The sequence below is a fragment of the Bufo bufo genome, chromosome 2, assembly GCF_905171765.1.
Source record: "Bufo bufo chromosome 2, aBufBuf1.1, whole genome shotgun sequence".
Taxonomy (NCBI): domain Eukaryota; kingdom Metazoa; phylum Chordata; class Amphibia; order Anura; family Bufonidae; genus Bufo; species Bufo bufo.
The window spans coordinates 155,843,429-155,856,011 of NC_053390.1; the positions used below are offsets into that span (position 1 = coordinate 155,843,429).

The window sequence follows — 12,583 nt, forward strand, 5'->3', positions numbered from 1 at the left end:
AGACACCACTAAAAATAAAGATTTCAAATGTATATAAACTACTGATCAAGGCACGTTTTTTTGACACACAATCACCAGGTCAAAGGGCCTGGGCGGTGGACTGCCCAAATATAAAGTTGGTGGGATGGGGAAGTATCTTTACTAACCCGGACGTACTCTCTCATAATTTCAATCATGTTTTAACACAGTTCAATATCTATCACAGACTTTATGTTACCCCCGTTTGGTTGAGCAGATGTGGATTAAGAGATACCTCTAAGTGCCTTCGCTGTGATAATATAGGAGCGGATTATCTGCATATGTTGTGGCTTTGTCCAGGCCTTGCAGCATATTGGAAGGGCGTTAAAAATCTTCTTACCCACAAGTTAAAAATATGTATATCTCTTAATCCACAACTGTTTCTACTTAACGATTTGTCTTCAGTAATTATCCATAAATACCAAAAGATTCTATTAGGTAGCGTACTATTGCTGGCTAGACTATTGATCAGTCGAAATTGGTTTGCAGGCCATCCCCCGAAATTAAACAACTGGATAAATCTGGTTATTAAGATCAAAAACTATGAATGGATCCTGTATAAGCATAGAGGCCGATTGGAAAAATGGAACAAGATATGGGAGGCTTGGAGGCTCTGATAGGCTTCCTCTCCTTTTTTCTTTTTTTCTCTTTTCTCTCTCTCTCTCTCTTCTCTCCTATTCCTCTCTCTCCCCCCTTCCCTACTGGTGTGTGTGTGTGGGGGGGGGGGGGGACAGTGGACGCATCGCAGGGGGGTGGGGCGGGAGGGGAAAATATGGGACTGGGGGGTAAAAGGGAGTAAGCTTAAATTATATCAAATGTTAATGTTTATATTTTTTTCTCCTTCTGTTACCTCCTTGTATACTAATAAAGGTGTTGAAAAAAATAAATAAAAAAAAGTAGGAATAAATACATAATACTGAAGCACCATAAGACTCCCTGCACTCTCCCTCTCCAATATTCTTTTATTAATCATTTTCAGCAACACTATCCCTAGTGCATGCGTGCTTACCACATCTCTCCCTATGCTCAGCTCACAGGACAATGGGGGAGACCACACAGGATGAGGGTTTTTATAGGGCTGTGACATCACAGAGGATGGCTATCTGCAGATTGGCTGGCTGCATAGCATTATGGGTGATCTTGTGTTCCCGGGCTTGTCTCCTCTACACTTAGTATTGCTTTCTTACATGTACAGCCGCCATTTTAGGAAAACCTGATTTGTTACCAAGAAGGGCAAGAAAATTTGGATTTGTTGCAAATCAGTTTTCCTAAACTTCAGACTGAATTTCGCTTTGAATGCTTCGCTTCAACGCTACTTCAGATGTTAATTACAATATAAGATGTGCATATTTGTGTAAAATGTTTAACCCTACAGAATTCTAAGCTGTTATTGAGTATGCCACCTGAGAACCATGTAAATGTGGGAAATATAAGTCTTATATTCTCCCACCATTTGTCTTATCTTTTGTGACTGCAAAATTAGTTAGATTTTTTTGGTGAACCCATGTTTTACTTCTTTCTTTACATTTGGGGGGGGGGGGGGTGTAATTTGTTGCTGCCTACTCAGCCTAATCTTAGTCATAGCCCTGAATGTTGCTATCCTGCCTTATCTACACCAATAGTACAACTGTGATGTCATCTGTCATCAGCTCCTTGGCCCTCTGGTAATTACGGTAGGTAACTCTGCTTACTCTGTCCCACTCTATGCAGCAAAGCGGACATGCAGATTGCAGGGAACAAGAAATGTTTTGGGTGCTCTAATTGCCAATGTAATAACTGGATTTTTAAATTTGGATAGTAATATAAAAGCACAAGAAATGTAAAATAGTATTAGCTATTTAAGTATTATATATCTGATGATACAATGCCTTTAAAGGAAGCAGAAAATAACCAAGTAGCAATACTAAACAACATTATTCAAGGCCTAACTCTAGAAATGGACACATATAAATGAAGGCTCAACAAGTTAATTTCTTTTTTTTTATTTAAGTTTATTTGTACGGACACGTGTATATACAAATACAGTTTATGATTATTTTTTTTTACATTTTATTTTCAACTCATATAATGTAAGCATTTCAAAACAGCACTCAATGAATAGTAAGTCCAAAGCAGGGGAGTACAAGCACAGGACCACACTGAGCTGAACTTTCTTACCCAGATGCACAGACAATGAGTGGTTTCAATGAGATGTCAAGAGTAAGTATGAAAAGCAGATTTTGTAGCCTCATGGGTAACCTCCAACATGCCAGCATCTATTAAACTGCACAGACAATGGCAGTAAGCGTATCATAGGGAGATTTGTTTCAGATCTTAGAAAGTTGGGGTGAATGCCTGGGAAAAACCTGGTGATGCCAAAAGTAGGGCAGATCTGCTCATTCACTGCTTGAAAGGAAAAAGACAGCTAGAGCAGAAGTAACAGAAAAGGGTAGAAATTAAAACAGGTAGCCACACAAACACATGACAAGTTAACAGAACCAAGTACAGCTGTAAAGGATACTGGAAACACATTTAATATTACAAGGATACTCTGAAGGCTGTGGCTCTGTTGGACAAAAACAGATTATGTAAGCTAAATGATTAAATATAATTTTAATATATGTCTTTTATTTTAATACTATGGTTTTTTTTCCTAGAGAATGTGCCATGTATCTGACACATGTCTTAAGCATGGAGAGAAGTATGTCTTAATTAGAAGACCCCCCCCCAAAAAAAAATAAAAAGTAAGAAAAATGTCCATATGTTCCTTAAGCCAACATGCCAAAAATACACAGGGTTCTAACATCAGACCTATAAACATTTAGTATAAAACCTTGATCATTACATGTTGTGTATCTCTGGGTCGTGACTGAGTGAGGACTTGTGAGTGATCATGTTCACAAACAAACCTATTCTTTTTTTGTTTTGTTTTTTTTTAAGCATCATTGGGTGACAAGTATGATTTTTTTAAATGTTTATTTTTTTGTGGTCTGAAAGTCTTATGTATTCACTTACAAAAGACATAAGAATTTAATTAATACTTTATTATCAAACACTATATACAACATAGGTTGCTAATAATACAGAATTTAAAGAATGTACTTTTTCTTTATCTTATATTCTTTGCCATCCAAGAAGGTATAGTACAAAACAATATTCTAATCTAACATGAAATGTTATCTTGTGTATTAAAGGATACACAGTATCCACCAAACAGACTGATGCTTTAATCCCCCTGCTTCAAGTTGCAAAGTCACTGGCAACCAGGAAAATGTGTCAAAAGGGTACCCTACGTGGGCCATAATAGTTTATGTGAAAAAAATAAAGAGGAAAAGGCAAAGCGTGTGAAAAGAGAAGAAAGCCAAGGAGACTTCAAGTGCAATGAGCAGCTTCAATTTTGCCCCAATATCCTTCAAATTACATGACTAAACATAGAAAACATCTTCTACAATTCTATTACTTTTATTGTTTCCTATTTGATTGCAACCAGCTTCTGTCCATATGGATATACTGTACGTACATGATTGTATTACAATATTCGTGATTTAGTTGGTAATTTTCAGTGTACTGGTGTATAAGAGGGAGATACAACTTTTTAAGGTATAAAATAAGACTGCTACTTCATGACAGTAATAAAAAATAACAATAACAATAAACTCAAGCTCCATTATTAAAATGAAAAGTCCTAAAACAATGATAAGGCTGTTAAATACATAAACAGCCATCAACAAGTAATGCACGGAAGTAGCAGTTGTTTTACCGAAGTGTTATTAGAGGTCATACTTTACAAGAGGATTCTTATTTTTAATGGCTGTTATCAAGGACTGCTACATCATTATAGAAACCAGATCCCAAACTGTGTTTAAGGTAGTTTTTGTGCTAACACTGTAAAGTTGCGGCATGACAAACTACAACATATGAATCACATTGTTGTCAATATAGCCTGTAGAATAATGTAATATTTCTTAGGTTATCGGTCTCTGTGCTTTATTGTACTTTATTGTATATACGACGTTAAAAAAATTGCATAATACTATTGTTCTAGATTAAAGCAACCCAGGCCAGCACATGGATTTTTTGAAGGCTCTTGTTACATCTCCCACTGCATTCCTATTTCTAGGAATAAATCATTTAGACAGTTAGAAAATGGTATTGAATAACTATGACCATTTATGCATGTCTGTATTGTTCTTAGAAATATATTAAAAGTTATTGTACTTGATAATTTTTTTTTTACTTTTTATATTAAACATAATCACAGTTTGTTAAAGTCTTTATTACGTAAAGTACATTTGGTGACTATGAAGTGTCTGAGTCACGTCCTTTGCTATACATCAATAATAAACAAAAACTCAAGGCACCCTGAAAAGTTATTAAGCGTCCATATTTGAATCTTCCAATGTGACAATAGGTAGCCATCCAATTAGCACAATCACGATTTGATTTACTGCTGAAATCAAGTCTATCGACAATTAGGTGTTATATTACGTTATCCTCAGCTTACATTTTTCGTATTAATGCATATACACATTGGTTGACAGTTATTCCTTAAAATATTTTATAGCCAATTTAGATCACATCTAAATTTCAACAGATTTTCCATATACATCTTTGTAAAGGGGATGCAATTTGCCACTTAAAGGTCAATTGAAAGCCATTAATGGGTCAAACGAAATATACAATGAATTCACGGCATCAGACTTTCTTTCAAAGCTGGTACATCACCATAATTTCACCTATTTCTTCCAAGGATTAAGAAAGTCATTTCAAAAGACCAAAAGTCCAGTAATATTAAATGTTTCCTTGCCGATGCACATTGTAGGCCAGTGAACCAAGAAGAAGCCTTTGGGCATGGTCACATTGTATATAAAATGCATGAGTCGAAGAACAGCAAAATCAAAAATGTAGCACCTTGGAGATCATTTTATGGTATCTGCCTATGTTTTAAATAGTACAATTCTCTGCACTCCAGATAACTTCAAATATATTAAAAGAACAAAAATAATATTTAAAAAGACTCCCCCCATACCCTTTGGTAATCCCATAGTGCAGGTAAGAGTGCTTAGCATAGTCAATGAATATTGTCTTCTCAGATAAACATGTCCTTGAAAATCTGGAATATCTCCTCCTGTGTTCTACTGCATATTTTACCACATCATCCAACAGTTCTGTAAGGTGGTCACCAAAGGAGAAATTCCTTTTAGATTTAACTTCTGTTAAGTCCATATCCATATTAACTGGCTCATACCGCTTATGTCGATCTGCACAGACGTGTGCCAAAAACGTGACTTCTTATGCCGAATGCAAGGGAAACTTTTATTCACTAGTGTCACAATTTAAATTTGCCTTTTTTTAAATCAGGATTTAAGGTTCTGGAACAAAAGCAACATCTAAATTATAATGTGTTAAGTAAATATTCTTGTGGAATTCATGTTCTCTTGAAAGTGGGGAAAAATGTATATAACGAGCAATAAAGAGGGGGAAAACAAAATGAAAACTTTTCCTTTCTTGAGTGAAGCAGTTAGGTGGATCTTTGATGTTCCAAGACCCTGTTTTTCTGCAGTTGGTCTGTGATGTATGCTGTGCTATAACGTCAAAAGCATCGCCAGGAGAAACAGAAGGATTGTTAAAAGCCAATTTGATATCCTTGGTGTTGGTGCTGAATTCTCACCACGGGAAGGCTCAGCTGATTCATGAACTGTGTCATCTGTTCAAATACAAAAAACACATTCAGTTTCTTGACTGGAAAGATCACATGCCTTTTTTTCATTTTCAAATATAATAGTTCCATATTTTAAGAATACACAAAGATTTAAACCAAACACTACAAATACTCTATGGGAGTCATTTATGATTAGATATATGCCACTTTTTTGGCGTATATCTGTAGCAGATTTTGGCACAAAAGTTATTTGCAATAAAATCTGTGAACTTTGAGCTGTGCACGCCGCTCACGCCAGTACCAAAAAGGGGGGGGGGGGTGACATGGGCGTGTAGGAGAACGGGCCGACAGACCCATCTCATTTATCATTTTCTACACCAGTTTTTGGCATAAAAAATTATTTTAATCAACGTCGGTCTTAATAAATGACCCCATATATGATTAGTTTACATTATATAGAACTGTATAAACAATGATGAAGTTAATAAATAAATTACAATTTCATTCATTTTCATTAGAAGAGATATTCATTTATGCATGCAAAAATATGCAAATAAGGATTTACAAATGTATGTGCTATGTTGTATAGAACAGAAGACTCTTCTTTAATAGGAGACTCTTCTTTATGATGAAGCGCTCCAATATGGTGAAATGGCCCAGCTACAATCCATGTAGGGAGCAATATATCTTTGCAAATTTCATATCATGCAGTGTTGGCTACATAAAAAGCAATCCCCAAATCTCATTTTCAGAATTGCCCCCTGTTGGGGCTCATGCACACAGAGCCTGTATAGTGGCACAAACACTTATCATGCTACCTTATGGTGCCTCTATACTCCCCGGAAAGAATGTTTCTAGACCAGAATAGCTTGATAATGTTATCTAATGAAGTACGCCTTGATCTTTTTTCTTAGAGTTCAAATGAAGCAGACTGAAAAAACCTCCATATGCTAATGTATGACATCAGTTGTATATAGAGGTAAAATGGGGCTTGAAGGCTGTGGAAATTTCTATTTTTCATCTTGGGAAGCATTGTTTTCTGTTTAGGACAACTTGTACTAAAACAAGACAGACTGTCGTCAAACAGCCATTTAATCACTTTGCTATAGCTTATAAAAACAGATATTCTAGCCATTTGTTAATATTTTGGAACTGCTCTATATACTTCTCTCCAATATAGAGTGTATATAGAGTATGCTCACCATGCTCAGATAAAGAAAATACACTGCCCAAAATGAATTATCCCATTCATTTTACTAAAAGGACCTCTACACAGTCAGACATAGCAGGCATTTATGGCAACAAACTGTTCGTTCCCAATAATTACCAGCTCGTCAGATTGCAGCATTTTTCTGCAGCAATCATTCTCGCTGCATGGTGCTGAGTGATCACTACACATATCCATTGTTTCTGGGAAGCAGATTGCTGTTTAGTCACCACAATTTGCTGCCTAGAAATTATTTATGGTGCCCACACCAGCGATGCTTCCACCTCGTGAACAAGTGATTGCACTTACCAAAGTCAATTATTGGAAACAAGAGTTCCTAGGAATGTTTCTTCCTGATAATTGCCCCAATCCTTGTCCTGTGTTACATAACCTTTTGTAGTATTATGCAGCTCAAAAATATGTTAAAGGTCATCAAAGCATCTGTGTTGGTCCCATGTTCATATGTGCCCGCATTGCTGAGAAAAGTGATGTTTTATTATATGCAAATGAGCCTCTAGAAGCAACGGGGGCATGGGTTTTACTCCTAGAGGCTCTGCACTCTCTACAACTGTAGAACTCTCTGCACTTTGATTGACAGGACCAGGCAGGCATGATGAGGTTTTCCATGTCTGGCCTGGTCAACCAAAGTGAAAAGGGCGCAGCAGTTGCAGAAAGAGCAGAGCCTCTAGGTTTAACAACAACGCCCCCGTTGCTCCTAGAGGCTCACTTGTATATATAAAGAAATTTTTCTCAGCAATGCGGGCACATATGAACATGGGACAAACACAGATGCCTTCAGCTGCCAAGCGCACATGTAACAGGTCAGCCAGAGTCATAGGTACAAATCTGCTGACAGATGCTCTTTAAGCATCAATGTATTTATACGCTCATTTAAAAAAACTTATGCCTGTCATATAAATAATGTTTAAAGTGGCTCTGTCACCAGGATCAACCCTAACAGGCTATATGCCAGGTTTAATAGGGTTGTTCCTGGTGACAGAGCCTCTTTAATGCAGATCAGCTGCCATTAAACTGGGAGTATTACAATTACAACATTGTATAAGGGAATTGCTGTTTATGCAGATCTGTAATGTATCTTTAATTAAAGTAACCAAAATATGTTAACAACACTGAAAACAAGAGAGACATTGCAACATGTGAGCTCATAGTTCTTTATTAGGAACCAAATGTATTCAATCTCAAATCCTAGTATTACGCCATCTCCTGACAATACTAGTATTGTACCACAAGATTACAAGATAAACATTTCAATCAGGGGCTCATATTTGCAGATTTTATGGTGAAAAACCATCAACTATGATCAAATCTGTTATGGAGCTTTGAATGGGATCTGATTCACATATACACTAAGCCCTATACCTCAGAGGATAATTGGTGTCATAAAAATGCTATACATTTTGTGATGTAAGCAGTTATGGTATGAAATGGAGCTATGCATGCCAATACAATTCTTTTAAGAGGATACATCCAGTGGATAAAGTTTTTTTTTTAGTACTTAGGCATTGATTGCCTATCCATGCCAGATGTTGGACCCACTTTGATCTGTAATTGATAACCTATCCTGAGGATAGGTCAGGAATATCTAAGTCCCAAAAAATCCCTTTAACAGTCACATTGCATGAAGAGCACTTTATGGGGGAGATTAAAACTAGTTCGCAGGAAAACTGAAGCAATTGTCTATAGCATCAATTTGAAGTGTTACTTTAATTTTTAAAAATATCTTACATTCTTATTGGTTTCTATTAGGAATGAGCGAATCAACTTTGGATACTTCATCCGAAGTCAATTTGCTCATCCCTAGTTTCTATTGGCAAATCCATTTCTCTTTGGCACTATTTTTGATAAATTTCTCCCTATAATACCAAGGGGATTTTCCTTTCCAATCCAACTTATATTGCTTTAGCTGTGATTTTCACACAGTTGCTGCATGTGTTAAATATGCGCCCCTGATAAATCAGATTATCTGGTAAGCTTATTGGTGAATGTCTCTTAAGATAGCATCATTTTTATAAAAGCATCATTGTATAAGACAAGTGCAAAATACTAAACACATTAAAGAGCATATTCTTCCACCATGCTTCAATTATTCACTCAAGCAGCTCAATGAGCAGTGTCTTTCAAGCACAAACACCTGGAGGATTTATAAAAACTACATTTCCATTGCAATGATTACCATCATTAATAAAATAAAATACAACATATGTTTTAGGGTAAAAAATCCTTATATCTATGGTTAAGTCCTGGATGTTTTTAAAATCCTCCAGCTGTCCTTGCTGCCTGTCCTCAAGACCAAATATAACGATAGTGGGGAGTGTAACTTTTTTAACAGAGAGGTCCTAATAACGGTATAGTTTTATTATTGTTTAGGCGTAGGATGGATTTGGGATAAAAAGGTAGAAGCAATTCAGTAATTAATGATCAGAAATGTGAAATTATTACACGATTTTACAGTTTAGTAATTCTCAAACATATGTTCAGTTACCAATGGCTTGGCAGGGTGGGAGACATTTATTTTTATAGAAGTTTCATATTTGAATATATTAATTTATCAGTTTTTAATCCAACTTTAAGGTTGTTCCATATCTTCTCCCGAAAAGTATTGTATTGTTTCTGAAAATTTCATTAAACACACGTTACAGAAAGACAGGCAGGGATGGTGGAAGAAGCAGCTAGACACAGAGCTCCATGGTAAACCCCTTCCCCAATTCTATCCCCACAAAATGCAAAGATTCATCTCACTGACTGAGTTCTGTGCTTGTCAGATTGGCAGGGTAACTTGGTGCTTCACTGATATCGAAGCCTGCAGGGAAAAGAGAGGAGTACCACTTGGGAAGGAAGTATGCTGTGGTTGTAGTACTTTCGATTGTGAGCTATTGAGTGTATAAGCCAGAATGTGTGAGCACAAAGCAAAGTGTTGAGTAGTAGTGCAATGATGGAGGTGGATAGCCAGAAAGCAAATATTAATTCCACCATTAAATGTTTTATTGTGCATGTTAATTGTAGAGTTTTTCATATATTATAGCTTTGTATGATAAGATGGTGCACAGCCAATAATGGCATGCACTATATTATTTATACTCTTGTGTGATCAGTGCCTAATATTATAACTGAAAATGTTAAATGTCTGTGCATAATAATTATTCTAAAATCACATTGCACATTAATGCAGGCATTTTTTGTGAATTTATAACACAACATAACACTTTGCACAGTGGATTTAACCACAATGAGCCTAAGATTAAATTAATTGCCCAAGAAAATTGAGGGTAAATGAAGTCATCATAACACAATTAGTCAAATTTTATGGGAATTGCATTTTGTGGGTGGAAATGTAAATGCATTGATAAAATTGCATGGAATGCCAAACAAATCCACAAACACAACATTGTGATGTGATAAAGACAATGAAATAAGGGACAATGGCATTAATGTGAGGCAATTTAGCTCTTCTACTTATCACATGTTAAAGGATAATTAAAATGCTCTTTCAGTAGATTAAAGGAAGTGACAGACCAGGATCAAATGATATCAGTTACAACAATATCCTCATAAACCACCTAATTAGGATTAGGTGGATTAGGATTGTATGGTTTAATGAGATGGTGAACCATAACATCCCCAAAGTAGCATTAGGTAGCATTAGGTCACACTTGTCATATAGTACAAGGATTCTCAAACTACTGAGGTAGGGATTTCCAGTGGTCAACCTTCCGTGTTCAGTCTCCCACAATTAAGTCACTTCCAGAGTCTCACAGATTATAATTTGTAGCTATACAGCTATTTTACTCATTGCAAACTAACTTGCTCATTTTTAGGTTATACCATTATTAGATGTGAAGGGATTGGTTGTATCTATAACTCCTGAGAAGTCTCACTATTCTCCAGTCACTCTTGTATACTTAATAAATACATTACAAGAAGTTACTCATAGGAAAGAAACCTATTAATCATAGGAAAGAAAACTATCAATCATAGTCAAGAGGCGGAAGGGTAGGGCCACGAGTTTCATCGGACCCATTGATTTTCACATGCTGCTGGTTTCAGTCTGTCAGGACTGTAAAAGTATCGAATCAGCGGGTCTGTCCCTATACCATGCTGCACTCGGCAAGGGCAGCATAGTAGTGTTGACAAATTCCCTTTAAGAGAAAAAGAATGTGGGTAACAGTATTTGTGAGAAGCAAGGTCACGTGCCATTTTTTGCATTAGTTGTTGACATATATCTATGCCAGCTAAGAGGTGTTAGTATGTATAGCATGTTTAGAGAATAGCAGTCAATGATACTATCTAAAGCCATGTTTACAACACTACTGAATTGGGGTTATGCCTCTATAAGATGAGTAAATTGATTCTGCACAAATCTAATTTATTATGAATTTCCCAAAAGATTTAAAATTTGGACTAATCCAAAACTTTTTGATTTATCTCACATGAATTGCTCAAAATGGAGGCAAACATTTTACTGATCACAAGACAGAGAAGAAGACAGCTGCAGTGTGTTCTTAAAAAGGCTGCTTGCTATCACCGTTTACCACGCGTTTACCCATAGCCATATAATTGACACTGTCATTTTCACTTTACTAATGCAGTCTTGGCATTCAATTTAACAGGGTTGGATACAGTCTTAGAAAATAGAGTTTTCAGGGCCACTGAGGCACTTAAGATTCAGCCCAAATTTATTTGGACCAAATCTAATTTGACAACTATTTGAACTGTACTCAAAATTTTGAGAATTTTGCTAATCTCTAATCTCTGTTCTATTCTTCTCTATCATTTTATTTACACTATAAGGCCCTATTCACAGTACAAAAAAAAACTTTAGTATTCATATCTTTAACAGTTATTCTCATGTCTGGATGTCCAAACTGATTAAAGCAAGATGTTCTGCATGTAGAATAGATAGAGAGACTGAAGAGTTAAAGTCATTAGATTTACTTTATTTGTTACACTAATGGATAGTTTATAGTTTGACCTTCTTTCAGTTGAGTTAGAATTGTCTAGTATATATACTTTACATACAAATGGATATGCACATATACTCTGTTTTCCTCAACAGATAATTTGATAATTACTAATTCCTATAAATCTATTTTATTCTGATTATAGCATTACAATTTTTAAAATAATTTAGAGGAGCTGTTGCCACTACAGTAATAGGGCATATAGTCATCATAGAGGGTTTCCCTCTGCCTAGGTTCTCTCTCTTCTACCCAGAGCATAGAGATGCTAAAAAGCCAAATGTCTTCTGTCCATGGTTGGCCATTCACTTCAATGCATGGGAAGCCATAGCAGGAGTTTCTGATTAGTCGATCACCAGACTGGCTTCAATTTAAAAAGTGGTTGTCCTCACGAGACAAAGCCATCTCATTTTTGCATTGTCACTCTTGGGATTTTTTTTTGCTAAATGTTATCGTATAATATGTATAATGGTTATGTGTTGTAATAGTAGTTATATTGACTAAAGACTTTAATAATTTCCCAAACAAATTCAACAATTTATATTGCCTCTTTTGGTCTACAATCATTTTCTCACTGCGACCACTAAATTGAAGCATAATTATTATATCTATGGGCACCATAACCCAAACTTATTTTTCTACAAGAGCTCTAAACCAATCATAAATTATCCCATTCCTTAAAAAAAATGTTATTAATTTGTATACACAACATGTTGACTCTGTTGATTTTTTTTCTAATGG

General features: G+C 35.8%; 1 protein-coding gene across 1 annotated transcript in view; it reads right to left on the reverse strand.

Moving 5' to 3' along the window:
• Window positions 1–2,651: 2,651 nt before the first annotated feature.
• EFNA5 (ephrin A5) overlaps window positions 2,652–12,583 on the reverse strand; it is a 426,989-nt gene continuing 417,057 nt past the window's right edge. Inside the window, exon 5 of the mRNA XM_040421605.1 lies at window positions 2,652–5,704. Within this exon, the coding sequence (XP_040277539.1) occupies window positions 5,583–5,704 (122 nt within the window). The 3' untranslated portion in view covers window positions 2,652–5,582. The remainder of the gene's footprint in view (window positions 5,705–12,583) is intronic.